Source organism: Alosa alosa, chromosome 9 (genome assembly GCF_017589495.1).
Source record: "Alosa alosa isolate M-15738 ecotype Scorff River chromosome 9, AALO_Geno_1.1, whole genome shotgun sequence".
NCBI lineage: Eukaryota > Metazoa > Chordata > Actinopteri > Clupeiformes > Clupeidae > Alosa > Alosa alosa.
Genome location: NC_063197.1, coordinates 4,801,909 through 4,817,698, shown reverse-complemented (window position 1 = coordinate 4,817,698; position 15,790 = coordinate 4,801,909). Strand labels below are relative to the sequence as shown.

Sequence of the window (15,790 nt, the reverse complement as noted above, 5' to 3'; positions counted from 1 at the left end):
CCAACATACTTACAGCACACTGCCCCTAATACACAGCACATTGTCTCATGAGGAAGCTTTCTCCAACACACATATTGCACACTGCCCTCTCCCCACATACACAGCACACTATCCCATCTCCCCTGTCATCCCCCCAACACACACACCAAGACCCCTGGCAGTTGGGTTAGCCCCTTGAGCCATGGATCTGCCCAAGGTTTCTTCCTTGGTAAGGGAGTTTTTCCTTGCCCCTGTTGCTCTTGGGTGCTCCTTGTTGGTGCCCCCCCCCAACCCAATCCCCCATTAATGCACAAATAGGCTGACACCAGACATAATTTCACTGCATTTCTTACTTCCAGTAACTATATGCATGTGACAATAAACTTCCTTGTATCCTTGTAAATGTACTTCAAGGAAAGATATTTGCTCATCTTGCAAGCTTTGCTTTAGATAATCATGAATATGACAGGATTATTACACACTCTCCTTCTCTAGGGGAGCTCAAACAAGAGGGAGACAACACATTTGGATCTCAAATGTAGCAATGAGAAACCAGAATGATATGAATTGAAATGTGTGAGTGTCAAAGTACTGGAGCTAAATCATCACATTTTTCATCAAAAAATTGTTTAGATAATAGTGTATAATAAACAATATATAATGAGCATTACTAGGCCTACTAATTCATTATTTAAAGGATATGTTGTAGGATACCTATATTTTTCTATATACACAGATTATATAGGAATGTACTTGTTTATGAAGCATGACAATATTGTGTATTTTCTACTTTGCCACATATTTATTTTTTAATGACATGCTGACAAGAGTATAACTTTCAGATGTACAGTACTTTACAAATCTGGATATCTATGTCTGCTTACCTGCTGTATTGTATTAATTAATAAATCATTTGTCCATGTTTAAAGTGAATAAAACAGTTTGTCAGCCGTTCACTGTGTTCCAGAAATATATGACAAGCTATTTTTAAATCTTTTTTGTCTGACACTCACAAATTATGGTCAACTTAGATCTGACTAAATAACCTAAGATTTTTACAGCACAAATAATCTAATGACAGCTTCTATACTTACAGTACCATGAACCCTATCTAACGTCTTTCTGAGAATTCTGAATAAAACAGCCCATGCACTTACCTCAGCATGTATACATGCACTCTAAAATAAGTATAAGTATAAGTATATATACTCTTTTGATCCCGTGAGGGAAATTTGGTCTCTGCATTTATCCCAATCCGTGAATTAGTGAAACACACACAGCACACAGTGAACACACAGTGAGGTGAAGCACACACTAATCCCAGCGCAGTGAGCTGCCTGCAACAACAGCGGCGCTCGGGGAGCAGTGAGGGGTTAGGTGCCTTGCTCAAGGGCACTTCAGCCGTGCCTACTGGTCGGGGTTCGAACCGGCAACCCTCCGGTTACAAGTCTGAAGCGCTAACCAGTAGGCCACGGCTGCCCCCAAATATAAATAAATAAATAAATACATAAATAAATAAATAAATAATTAATAAATAAATAAATAAATATAAATAGGTATCTGGACACAATGCTGAATACTTACCTAGATATGCTAAGGCAAAATCATGACAGACACAGATATAATATCAAAATATATTTTATTCTGGACTTTTTTTTAATCAGATCTGATTCAAATTACAACAGATCGATGCAATGCATGGGGAGGATCTGCAACCAAAGAAAGGAGAAAAGAAACTCTTGGGGAAATAAAGAGGGAGTGAGCGCTGACGAGGTCGTGTATAACCCAGGCGATCAGACGGTGGCGTAGACTGTACATGGTCCAGGTTATCTTCATTAATCATGTTTTTTTACCTCCTTTTTTTAAAGTCTTATTATTTTAAGCTACAAAGAAATATGAATTACAAAAAAGTTTTTAAAAGAGTACAAAACGTCCAGGGGGACACACAGAGTAAGAATATGATTGGAATTTCAGCTTGTGAGACGAATGAGGACGAGAAAATGTGGGCAAGCAGACATTGGGACAGCAGATTTTTTTTCCTTTTTGTTTTTTAAAGCCAACCTAAAAGACCCGGCCACCTCCAAAAGCCTATAATAAATAGTGTTCTGATGGTCACAATTACCTCTGGGTAGACTCTGTTTTATACAGAATTAGAACTGACTATGCCTCTGTATAAAATGCAAGGTTACACATCTAGTGACATAGTAAAAACAACAGAAACATATAAGGCTTAGAATGGGAGACAATGAGGCCTTTGACGGAGGACACGCATCATGTGGCTGGCTTTTTGAGACACGCTGAGAAGTTACATCACATTCCGCGGTGACTCCCGACACCAACACTCCATCCCTTTCTGACAAGAAAGCAAGTACAGCTCCCGACTGATCAAACTTTACTGAGACCGAGAGACTGACAAGTGTGTCCACCTTAGACTGGAAACAGAATTTCTATATGGCATGTGAATGATGCAAACACTGACAGTGGGGACATGTGATCCCTCACTTGTTTCATAGTTGTATACTGAATGCAGATGACGAGCAAGACTTAAAATCGTTCACACCCTACTTATGTGGTGCAAGGTGTGTGACTTCCGGTCAACTTAGACTACTGGTGACATTGCACAGGCTGCAGTACAGTTACAGTTATGACATGTATCCATATGGCAAAATATTGTGTACATTTCTAGCCTAACACCCTGACTTGCTTCAAGCTTGCTGATTTAGAAAAAAAAACTGAGGAGTTCCTGTCTGCTGAAGACCCACCTCTCAGGAGAAGGGGCTCCTGCAGGAACAGACTGAGAGTGAGAAATGAGAATACGTAGACACAGACCTAGTTTTGGAGTGTGACTACGAGAGTGTGAGAGAAGGTTAAGCCTGAGGGTGATTGTGCTGAGAAGGGGGAGAAGCACTGGGGGAGCCCAGAGGAGAAGTAGTACAATCCAAATCACATGAGTGAGACATCCAGGCCTGATTCAAACCTGCATCCATTTGCACACAATTAAAAGAGATCCACTTTGAAACTCATGGGACAGAGTAGCCAGGTTACCCATGTCATTAAGAGGTTTCACTGAACACCAAGCAGAGGCGTTAGCAGACATTACTTTATACGAGCTGAAACTTAAAGCAAGTCTTTTCTCCCTGTCTTCTTGTGTGTGTGTGTTGTGTGTGTGTGTGTGTGTGTGTGTGTGTTCCATGGACTTGTTTGCCCAGTAGAACAGAGCGAGGACAGTGGATGAAGCATCTCAGCCTGTCTTGTCAGTCAGGGTAATATTACTGTGTCGGCTCATCTAACTACTAAAGGAAACTTTCAAAACACAGCTACAGCAGTTGGCCTTGTCCAGAAAGTACTACCATGTTTGTTGCTCCATCAATAGTGCACAAACTAACCATCATAACAGATGGTTTTAAAGCAATTTGATGCATAAAGCATCCTTTACATGTGTGTGTCCATATTATAGTCATCTCAATTCAGCAGAATCAATGTCTCCTTTGGGAAAAAAAACTACTGCATTTAGGTATCAGTTAAATCATAGCATTAAAAACTACACCTGAAGACTAAAGAAAAAATAAAACAGATTTTTCTTGAAGTCCCCATACTGTTATTGAACCACAAAATGTACAGTACCAACGACTTGCTTGCATTTTTTTTTTTAAATAACTGTATTCTGGGTTTTAAAAAAAATCAAACAGAAGCAATTTAGAAAGAAATGTAGAAAGATGAGTGTTCCATGTCATGCAGCTGGGATCGAAAGAACTGTTCTGCTGTAATAGGGAAACCAAACGCTTGCCTCCGCATGGGGAAGCCCATATGTCTGCACACGCAAAACTGAACTACCAACAAAGATTAAAATCCTTTCTTTTATTTTGATGAGATTGTTTTTTGAAGAACGAATAGTAAAATATCTTCCAAATTTTGGTACATATATGGGTCCTTTTTTTTCTTCTTTTTAATGTTTAGTCCTCCATTTGTCTCACAAAAGTCCCTTTCATGTCTCTGGTTGGAATCACATCGTTTTCCTCTTCGTCTGCAGGGTCAGGGTGCTTGTTGTTTGTTTATTTTTGTAGTGGCTGGCCATGGTTCAACAGGGACTGTAGCAGTACATGGGGCAGGGACAGTCATTTTGGCTATGTACACATTCATAGTCGGTCCATGGCTTCCAACAAGCAGCGCTATTTCCGCAGATCTAATACACAAACCTGCAGGAGAAAGAGAGGACGTCATCAGAACAGTCTGGAGTTCATTAGTGTGTTACAGTAAAAGGAGAAATGCATAGACTGTGTAGGAGAGAGCCGAGCCCTCACTGTGGGTTTACACATACATTTATTGGACTGGCATGTCATACAATATTTCTACTTTTATACTGTACCATGATCATGATGTCAATATTTAATACACTGTGTCATTTTACATGTACTTTGTCATCTCATGTTAATGTGTTTATAATACAGTATATTGTGCTTATATGTGCAGTATGTACTGATAAAAAAATATAAATACCGGTACCTATACAGCAAGAAATTTCTGTATATCTGTGTTCATCACATATCTTTACAACAGTTTATCTGATTCAAAGTAAAACACACTTGGACCTAACCAATATGGCAGTGCACAGTGAATGTGTGTGTTTGCGTAAGGGGAGGGGAGTAGCAGCTGTGTTACAGTATACTGGAGATGTGTTATGTGTTGGTGTCTTATTGGAGAGGTGAACACCTGCTCTAGGCACTCCACCAGTCATTATTAAAAAGGTAAATAGTAAAACTACTTACGGATCCATCCGACGCACTTGCACCCACTTTGTCTCCTGCTGCATTCCAGCATACTTCAAAGATGCCCCCTGTTCCCCTGTAGCTATGGACTAAAGCACCAGTCTGTAGACACAAGACAGCATACAACAGTGTTCAGTACAAATCTGTTGGATCAGTTTAAAGATGATGCACTTTTAAAGGTGCTCTAAGCGATGCTACGCGTTTTTTAGGCTAAAACATTTTTATGTCACTTGCTGCAAACCAGAGTTTCCGCTAGAAAAAAATGGTGCCCGGCAGAGGTTTCGTTTTAGGGATACATGTCATTAGTTCTGACATTTCTTTTTCTTTTTGCCTTTTGTGATAGCAGAATGTACAGTGTGTCACTGTCAAGTATGGTATTTATTTGTAAATAAATTGTATTTTGATGATATGCCGGTCAAATATCCTATTATCGCTTCTTAATTAGTCAAGTTGAGGAAAACTGGAGACAGGCTATGTAACTTAAAGAATGACATAATCAGGCTGAATAGAATGCAACATGTTCATTAGCCTAACTTACGTAAACATGCCTAACAAGATCTAGCCAGTATGTATGTTTTCATGCAGCAAGAGTCCGCTTCGTTCATTGTTTTAAAAAGGCTACGTTGTTTGTTGCTGCTACCCACGTTATCTCCAGTGGTTCCACTGTTTAACTTGCACAGATGCGCAAACACAAAAATGAGCGCTCACACCACTACCCCCTAAGGCTATGCCTCTTTATTTGATAACAATAAATTAAGAAATGTTTCCTATTCTGGGAAATGTTTAGTTTATTTTTCTTATACCGTTTATGTGCCGGAAATTGTCCACGGACCAGCAATCTCCTCGTCGAGGAGGCCCTAACCCTGCAGATCATAGACAGAGAAAGCATAGGCCTACTGTACGCTTTGGGTACAGAACACAGTTGCATGTCCAGTGTACACGGAGAATGACAGTGTCTTGGAGCGGCCGCAACCCCGCAACTCCACTTCCAACATCATGATTCCGACAGATACGCCCGACACTTCTGGTGGTGGTGAGGTTGACCGGACATCTGAGGCTTCAGACGTTACCAATTTATCATCATCCATCGCGTCTGGCCTCTGAAAAAACTTTTAAGGCTAGTCTGCCTGGGCCTGGCCATGTTTGAACCGCCTCACTCATTTGTTTATTGTTTAACATGGACGTTTTAAGCATGCGCTTCCTATTTGAAATGCAGCATAGGCTATGCGTGTTGTTTAATAGCTTTCAAACGGTACATTTAAAAACATAGCCAGAGGACGTATTGCTTTAATATAGACTTACATTTTAAGGCTTATTCTCAAATTCAGATTGCGTTAGGGGGACGGGATTATTAGCCAATTTCAATCGGACAATTTGACCGGAGAGATTTAATTTTGTCGGACATTTCATTTTTTTTCCGGCCAATGTCCGGTAATTACCGGACAACGGAAACTCTGCTGCAAACATCACCTAACCAACTGCTAGCTTTCTTTTGTCCTCAATACACTGTAAAAAAACGTGATCTCTGTGGACAGCCCAGGCTCCAAAAACAACCTGGGCAAACCTAGCCCATAAAAACATAACAAAATGTTCCAGCAAATCACAGATCAGATGCACATTTAGGAGAGTTTCAATTGCACGGGAGCAGAACGGGAGGGAGGGGGAGGAAGTAGTGAGCTAGCTCTCTGTTTTGTTTGAAAGTCAACAGAAGTGACATTACCCAGCATCGCTTAGAGCACCTTTAAACAAAAAAGAGCAATAGCTTGGTCTACTCCAGATGGCAGAAGCTAATGCTGGCTAGCCACGCTCTGCTGGTGATCTTACCTGTGTGTTCCAGATATGAACACACTTGTCGAAGGAGCCACTGGCCAGGTGTCTGCCGTCTGGGCTGAAGGCCACACTGTAGACGGGCTCCTGGTGTTTGGTTAGCGTGTGGATGCAGATCCCTCTGTCCACGTCCCAGAGCCGCACAGTCGAGTCGAACGACGCACTGCCCATACACACAGGGACAGGGACACGGTCAGACAGAGCTGGGTCTCAAGAACTGGACATGGAATGCGCTCAATTCTCTCTAACAATCAGCTTTGTTACAGCTGTAGTGTGTTACAAAGTCTCTTGTTTAAGTATGTGAATTGCCAATAATTAGCACTGTCCAAGTTTATTATGTAATGTCGTTATTGTGATGTGTGTAACAGGAGATGAAGCTATGCAATGTATTTTATGGCATCACCACGAACTGAGTGGAGTCTGAAATGGAATCTTGGAAGGGAATGGAACTCCAGACTGAAGCATGATTGATTAAAACATACCTGGCGAGCATTAGATTGGCATTGGGGTTGTTGGTGCCAGGGCCTGTTGGACTCCACTTGATAGTGTAGATCTCTTTGCTGTGAGCTTGTAAGTCATGGACACAGGTATCTTGTTTCATACTCCAAATCTGGGGAGAATGGGAAACAAGTTCACATCAATGCCAGAAAACCCAAATAGGAAACGAGTATTACATTTTTGAGCAACAAAATCCAGCTCAGAATTCCCATATTCTCTATATTCAAAAATTAGCTGGTTGCTATCAAGCTATAAAACACAAACAAACCCCATTAAAGTGTGAATCTAACCTTTAAGGTCATGTCGTCTGAACACGATGCCAGCAGATTGCCAGTTGGATCCCATTTGATTGCATTTACTTCATTCTGGAAAGGAGGGAAGCAGGGAGAGGGATGAGCAGAGCTGGCAAGAGCACAGACACACTCCTACTACGAGGCTGCCAGACACACACGCACGCACACCACAAATCCATTTTAGTACACTTCACACACATGCCAACACACACACACACACAAACACACACAGTCCTACTGTAACATGGCGCACACACACAATGGTAAACAGATACTCACAAGCTGACACACACACACACACACACACACACACACACACACACACACACACACACACACACACACACACACACACACACTCATACACACACAGTATTAGACCTAGGCTAGCATTTTTTGCTTGGGGACAGGACTTACTGTGTGTCCTTGGAATGTCTTGATGGGCCTGTCCTGTCCAAGCTTGCAGACGTGGATGCACATGTCCGTGCTGCAGGAGGCGAACGTGTTGTTGCTCTGCCAGTCCACGTCCAGGGCAGGCGCTGTGGAGGGAGAGGAGAGAGCAGGTGGAGGGCCACATTTAGATTACCACCGCAGACAGGCCAGAGAGGCAGCACAGCACTGCCAAGTGCTCAGGGTAGCCTCAGCAAGCCAACCGTGCAAATGATCTAAACAGGAATCTTCAATGTGCATTAGGCCTATAACTTGCACAAACACTGGCTGAGATTACAGCGTCTGTAATAACATTTCTATGTGAGCTATTGCGCATGTATACCGCATGGTGCATGTATACCGCATGGTGTATGTATACCGCATGGTGCATGTATACCGCATGGTGCATGTATACCGCATGGTGTATGTATACCGCATGGTGAGTTGTTTTGATACCATAAGCGTATGAGTAACGCAGTGGGAGTGAGGGGATGAGGGTCTACCTGAATGGAAAGGGAACTGCTGCTTGGCTTCCCCTGTATGGGCGTCCCAGATGATTGTAGTCTAGAGGGGGGTACAGCACACAATATGAATAAGGAAACCATATCATTTCATTCAAATCAAGAGCCAACAGTCAAAAACAGAACAAATGTGAAACAATGGAAGATCAGAACTCTTACTTTATCAACTCCCGCGCTAAGGATGAAGTTTCCTTTCTTGTTCCACTTCAATGCAAAAATAGGACCTTTGTGTTGACCTAAAGTACTGGCGAGGTTACCTGGGACAGAGTGAGAGGGCAGGCCATATGAGGAGCAGGGAGGAGTGTGTACTCTTCTTTAGAAAACATACCAGCCTTCACGACAAAACATACCAGCTTCCACGACAAAACATACCAGCCTTCACGACAAAACATACCAGCCTTCACGACAGAGGATTAAACAGAATGGAGGGAAAAAAAATGTGTCTCACCATCTTTTGTCCATATCCTTGCAAATCCATCATAGGAGCCAGTTGCTAGTAGTGTACCCTCACTCTGTCAGAGAGAGATGAGAGGCATTTCATTTTGAATCAAAACACTGCCTTTGCATTGCACTGGCCATGCTCTTCAGTTCTATCAGAATTCACGCGGCTTCAGTAGTCACCTTGCTGAACAAAAGTCAGAGGTATTCCTCTGACAATAGTGAGCCATCGATATTCATTTGGAAAGGGAGCGGGAGGGCAGATGGAGAGGTGAAGAGGCAGATGGACTTACGTTCCAGTCTAACGACGTGACGTCTTTGTTGCTGGGCACGTCCTGGCCGCCCTCCCGTATGCAGTGGCGCAGCACCAGCTGAGTGGAGCTACTGGTGCTGTTCTCACTCAGGTTCCAGATGCGCGCCGTCGAGTCCCCAGACCTGCACAAGGACAAGGGAGAGAGAGAGAGAGAGGGGGGGGGGGGGAGAAAAAGAGGAAGTCAGCAAAACACACCTTCAAGCATCCAATAACTGAAGACCAGCATCAGAAATGAAATACAACAGAGGAAGGCAGAATAAAAGTGCAATATCCTCTCAGCACTGATGCTAAAAATAAACACGAGCAGAGGAGGGGGAGGGAGGGGAGAGAAAGTGAAATGGGCAAAGACTGTTCCCTGGAGAGGTGTCGGAGGCAGAGAGGATGGAGACAGAGGGTGGAGCTGGGGTAGTGGGGGGTTGCTCCTCACCCTGAGGCCAGCAAGTCGCTGACGGGGTTCCAGGCGCAGATGAACACTTCGGACTCGTGACCACGCAGCACCATGGCCTTGTTCTGAGGGATCTCCACATCCCCATCCACTTCCATCATATCAGCATGATTATCTGGGTTGACATCCACACACACACACACACACACACACACACACACACACACACACACACACACACACACAGAAGGGAAAAAACACACAGTGAGAGGCCATGTAAGGACAGCACACTTTAATACAGCAGTCTGTCTGCATCAGTGGTCACAGCAAGCACTGCCCTAGAAAAGCCCACGTGACAACACATTCACACAACATACTATTAGCCTGCCGTCACCTCCACACCAACATCTTATTTCAGTGTGCTCCTTATTCAGCTGCACATACTGTAAGTACCAGCATTTAGCCACTAACCTTATCTAAAAATCTCAATATACATGGATCTTTATATTTAGCCATCTAAATGCAATTAGCAGGCATTTGCCAGGGTATACAGTGTGCACTACATAATGGATGAATAGACTGCCTACTAAATGGATTGCCATGTAATAAGATATATTTGTTTGTCTTTACCACAAGAAAACAGATTTTATACCTGAATGTTGATTTCTAGGACCTTTTTTTAACAACATGTGTCTTTCCAAGACAATGTCTTCTACAATACTGTAAGGCAACTATTGTTTAAATCATCCTATTAACAATCCTAAATCCTAACCTATTTTCATGATAATAACATATATATTTTCATATCAGAAAAACATTTAAATGCATTTATTCTCATAAGGATAAAGTATACAGTGTGTAAATTCATGGCTTTCTACTACTTATCCCTTACTCAGCACAATACAGAATACAGACACATCACTACTGAACAATTACTCAGCATTTTGGTGACAGAAATATCAACTTAAGACCTCTTGATCTGAAAATGTTACATTACTACCAGATGTCCACAACAAGCGTACTGTACATGTGCATCATGTGCACTCCACCTGTGATTGCCTATCTGTTGCCTACGCTCTGGCCAGCAGCCCAGCAGGAGTCCTGGCCTCCCAGACTTACTGGCTAGGGTGTGCGCTCCGTTCTCCTCGCCGTTGGCCGTGTTCTCTCCGTTCTTGGCGTTGGCCTGCATGTTGGTGGTGGGTTGCGCGGGCGTGGCGGCGGCCTGCTGCTGGGCCAGCTTGTCCCGGTAAGCCTGCTGGCGCGTCTGCACCACGTCGGGCATCACCGCGTCGATCAGCGACAGCGACTCGATCGGCCGGCCATCGAACAGCGTGCCGTCCTGCAGCGAGCCGAGTCAGACGTCAGGCCCCAATCTGTACCCCCAATGTGCGCCCCTGCCCTATCTGCATGTCTGGAGGTGGAATTCCTTCTGCTAGACGCACAAGGACCTCACTGACCAAATCTCTCTGCATACTTATCCCTGTACCAACACAAACCAGAGCTGCCCTCTACCTGTATTAAAAATCAGATCTAAGGTATTTGTTCGTATTAATGAATAATTAATAAAGTGCTATACTTCAGTAAAAGACAAATTATTGCTAATTACCAACTATTGACAATAATTACGGCGAAGCGATTTTAATTACCAACAATAAACAACAAAACAACAATTTATGAGATAAGATAGAAAATGACTTCCTAACGACCTCATAAAGTACGAAAACCAAGATATTTCTGAGAAATGTTTAACGGAGCTGACATGTGGGCCGATGGGGATTTAATTTGCATGGCTGTGTATGTGAGTGGCTCTGTTTCCCACACACCTCATTGATGCTGACTTCTGCCTCCACATACTGCAGGCCCTTCTGGATGATGGAGATGAGGGCAGCAGGGGGCACTAGCGCTCCATTGATGTTGGACTGGCTGATGTGGCTCTCTATGCCAAATGTGAAGGCCGAGTGGGAAAACCCTAGTGGGGGAGGGGAAACACACACTCAGATCAGTACAAACACAAACTTGTGCTGTGGACACGCAAACGCAAACGCAAACGCAAACGCGCGCGCGCACACACACACACACACACACACACACACACACACACACACACACACACACACACACGGCACACACACACACACACACACACACACACACACACACATAAACAGATACAGGCGAAAAAAGCAAGTGAACTGACATACGCATACATAAATACACACACTTACATTTTACACACGAGCATGAGTGAGAGATCGGCTTACCTGACTCCTGCAGGTATCTGTACACCAGGAAGTTGACCTCATCGCTGCTTATGCTCATCTTTACACCTGCTTACACCATGAGGTCAGCACACAGGACACAGGCCTGAGACACAGAGGGGGGAGGGGAGGAGAGAGAGAGCAAGACATAAGCACACATCCAGAGAGGGAGAGGGGGAGAGTGTGTGTGAGAGAGAGAGAGAGAGAGAGAGAGAGAGAGAGAGAGAGAGGTTGTAAGGAAATAACTGTAGGCCTAACACCTGGCAGTAGCTAAATTGTGAGTCTATGCACGGTCTTCTCTAGTGGCTTTCGACATTTAGAAACTCATTGGTTGTGCAGCGAGTGTTCCGCTCCCGGCAGCCGAGTTCAGGCAGGGGCAGCGGCTCTGGCTGCCAGGAGGGACACAGGCCCTCTTCACAGCACCCGAGGTTAAAAGTGGACAACCAAGGCTCCTCTTCTTTATTCAACCAATAACAAGCTGTTGTACCACCGTTGGCCACCCCACACCGGTGGCGCTGTTGCACCAGAATCTCTTCGAGTGGCCTTAGTCACCTGCAGCTGTGGTGGTATGGCATGTGAGTGAGTGTTTGTGTGTGTCTTTATATGTTCAATGGAGACTGCTTGGAGCTACATTCTTCACTTCACTCACACTTGATAAAAGGTTTCCAAAGACTACAAGAAAATGTCTTCAGTCTGTCAAGCCACTCAGAGCTTGCAGACCAGAAACGATCATGTGTAACTATAACAGCAAGAAAGGGACAAAAGTGGACGGTGTCACCTCGCCATTTACAGGCTATGTGGGTCAAGGCAAATCTATAGTACACAACACAGGTGTGTACATTCAGGTGTCATTCAAACAAAGATACTGTCCTGTCCTTCGGAGTCCAATCCTTCACATAACTCAAAACCATAAGACACTATCCTCGTCAAAACATTGCATAATATCGACTGGGAGGAACAGTCTTAATGAGATGCAACATGCCAGCTGCAAAGGGTCATTTTTGTGAAGCCCAATTGAATTACAGGTTGTGTAGCTGTTCATTGATGTCGTGTAAAAAAGGTTTGGTGGTGGGGGAAGGGACACTGAGAGCAGATAGTCATTAAAGCATTGGGCTAAAACAGGCTACATGTCTCAACTATTTACTCTTCACGCGTTCTACAATCTACTATTTACTGCTTGATTTATGTTGTGGTGGGTTACGAGATCTGCATGCAATGAATAAGCGCTGCGATTGCAAGTGAATGTAACAAATGTTTCTGCCTCAGAGACTCCGGAGCGAGGTTGAGCGCCAGAGACATTCATTTCTTTTTCATGGCTGTATCTAAGCGATGAGGTTTTGTTCTATTTCGAGAGGAGAGAGGACACAGCTGTAGTGGTGAAACACTGTTTTCTCTTCCTGCAGAGTGCATTTGCAGCGTGTGCTTCTCCATTTGAGCGTTTCAGGAGCCGAGGTGACCTCGATGAACCTCGCGTTGCACTCGAATGTTGTTGCAGTCGAGCAGGAAATGGCATGCATGTAGGCCTCAAAAGTGAGAATATATAGCTATATTTCTGACTAGGAACATAATAGGCTAGAGCCCAAACAATAAGTCTGTGCTGCTATTATCAATATAAGCTAGTGGCAGATCAGTACCTACATTTATAACAGCAACAAAAGTGATCATTGAAAAAGGAACAGCAATCCCACGACTGGACTTTCTTCTACTGTACTACTGTGTTTAGAATTGTGCAGTTTGTCCACGGCGCACGGCAACAGTACATCAGCTCCACTGATTAGTTTTTGGTAGCCAGTTTAGGTGCTCCTTGCAGTCAAAAGAAGATCATGTTCAAGCCTACTGGAGTTGACATGCAGGTAACCTAAAAGCACTTCAAGTAGGTAGTCCGCTTCTCGTCTCATAGTGACATTATTGCAATAATAATCATGGATGGTAGCACAGCCTGGTTCCACCCAACAGTTTGTCTCATATCATTTTCTCTGGGAGATCACAGCCTGGACACGTTGGTATTTGCGCTGTTCGCTCAGCTACTGGGATGGCAAACCAAGCAGCGACCACAGGTGGTGGCTAAGTACAATGACGTTGCAGTGAAATGTTTGTTTCAAAACATAATGGTAAGAGCTGGTGACCGTCTACAATCAGACAGTAGTAGCAATGCTAGCAAATATCGAGGAATTAAAGCTGGAGCGTACAAATACTGCTCTGAAAACACCTGCTTTGGTTTAGCTCTAGAACCTCATAACACCAATAAACTTAGACATTTATACTCCAGACTTTCCCTCATTCTGCCACTGCTTAGCAACAATACATCTAAACTGAGCCTTGTCTTCCAAACTGAGACCGTGTGCTTGCTGCTAAGAGAGTTGCCGTTGCTATTGCCATTTCCTCAGAATTCCTCTGCACAAGCCAATGCTTGTACATCCCCTCCTAATTAGGTGGGGTGGCTGAATATAGAGTGGTAATGTAAAAGATCAATTTATTACAATGATGGATATTAGTGGTGATTATCAGGAGCAGAGATTAAGTAGAGGCTCTTTATTAGAGAGCGGTGCAAATAATGTAACCACTGCTTCCGGATGCGACGTCTGTGTAAACCAAGGTAAAATGATCTGATCTGGTACTGATCTCTGTCCAATCAGAGTGTGCCTTACTAGAGCTGACACATCAGTGTAGATGACCAATTACATGGTGTGTTGCTGATAAAAGTGAGAGTGATGTGCTCCCTCAGAACAAGCCTTGAATCAATTTGTTTCATCTAAAGGCATTGGCACAGTGGAAAGTGCACATCTATACGATTGAACAACAGCTATTGACACAATGGAGAACTGCTCTCCTCAAAGCCAGCCGCACAGGCTTGCACTCCATGTGCCACTGCAGAGCTGAGGAAGGGAATTCCATGTATTTGGGATCGCACGCTGCTATAGGGGGTGGGAGGGAGGGGAAATTCCCTTCCTCTACAGCCGTGTAAAGAGGCAGAGCAAATATGTCAGTTATGAAGGAGCTAGCCTGTGCTAAGACATGTACACAACACAAGTACTCCCACTGTTTACAGTTTACAAGCACTGTAAACTCTACCTGGGTATATGTACAAACAAGGCAATTTCTCGTGGGCCTTTGTTGCTACTGTGATCTTGTCAGGGTAGATGTTGGTGAAACAGTTCAGCATACTCTACATAGATAGATAGATAGATAGATAGATACTTTATTGATCCTCAAGGGGAAATTCAAGAATTGAATCATCACATTGTGCATTCAATGCTTCAGTAACAAACACAGACAGGGAGAAACCCTCCATGTAAGAAAAGGCTGTTGGTGTGGCCGTCATAGACCTGGTTACAATTAAATCTTAAATCCTAGTGCAACTGAATGTGCGTGCACTATCACAAGGGCACAAAAAAAAACAAGGCTTCAAATCTCTCTCTGTCTCTGTCTCTCTCTCTCACACACACACTTGTTGGCATGCAACCCGAGACAATGTGTAATAAAATCAATTGCCAATGGAAGCCCAAATGTAGCACACAAATGCAGTCAAACAGGAACACAACAAATCTAATCTTTTTTTCTCCAGCTGTTTCTTGCTCCTTACCTGATGATTAAACAAACGCTAACAACACTTACCCTGTGTTAACCTTACAGTAAAATTATTAGTAATGCTCATATTATGATACAACATTCATTCTGATAAAACTGTATCCAGACATCTAGTGGGTAGGCCTACACGAATATGGAAGCATGTATGCACGCACACATGCACTGATACACACCCTCACACGTACACAGGGGATTATTCATAACCCTTGGCCTTTCTCGACAACACCTGGGGCTGAATATTTGTTTGGCGGCATTACAGCCAGCTTTTCAGGCACCTCCCTAATCAACCATGAACTTGATCCACAAAAGGCACTCGGCAGGACTCCCCGTACAGAACACAAAGGGCTTACTCTTGCATAAGTCTGCCACAAAAAAGTAGGGGGTGGGGGTGTCCCAGCCTTAAGGTGCCACGATGCTGGCAAAATCTCTCACTGCATAACAATGCCAGCAATCAAACCATGATTATACAAATAAGATGTTCAAAATTGAAACGGC

The 15,790-nt window shown here is 43.7% G+C and overlaps 1 protein-coding gene across 2 annotated transcripts in view; it reads right to left on the bottom strand.

Annotated features, from left to right (window-relative positions):
• Positions 1 to 1,601: 1,601 nt before the first annotated feature.
• tbl1xr1a (TBL1X/Y related 1a) overlaps positions 1,602 to 15,790 on the bottom strand; it is a 48,385-nt gene continuing 34,196 nt past the window's right edge. For both annotated transcript variants that reach the window (XM_048252349.1, XM_048252350.1), the window contains 14 exons: positions 11,711 to 11,813; positions 11,273 to 11,418; positions 10,569 to 10,788; positions 9,492 to 9,624; positions 9,045 to 9,186; positions 8,762 to 8,825; positions 8,473 to 8,570; positions 8,296 to 8,356; positions 7,781 to 7,902; positions 7,361 to 7,435; positions 7,055 to 7,182; positions 6,570 to 6,735; positions 4,746 to 4,847; positions 1,602 to 4,175 (listed from right to left, as the gene is read on the bottom strand). In XM_048252349.1, the coding sequence (XP_048108306.1) occupies positions 4,149 to 4,175; positions 4,746 to 4,847; positions 6,570 to 6,735; positions 7,055 to 7,182; positions 7,361 to 7,435; positions 7,781 to 7,902; positions 8,296 to 8,356; positions 8,473 to 8,570; positions 8,762 to 8,825; positions 9,045 to 9,186; positions 9,492 to 9,624; positions 10,569 to 10,788; positions 11,273 to 11,418; positions 11,711 to 11,768 (1,542 nt within the window). In that variant the 5' untranslated portion in view covers positions 11,769 to 11,813 and the 3' untranslated portion in view covers positions 1,602 to 4,148. The remainder of the gene's footprint in view (positions 4,176 to 4,745; positions 4,848 to 6,569; positions 6,736 to 7,054; positions 7,183 to 7,360; positions 7,436 to 7,780; positions 7,903 to 8,295; positions 8,357 to 8,472; positions 8,571 to 8,761; positions 8,826 to 9,044; positions 9,187 to 9,491; positions 9,625 to 10,568; positions 10,789 to 11,272; positions 11,419 to 11,710; positions 11,814 to 15,790) is intronic.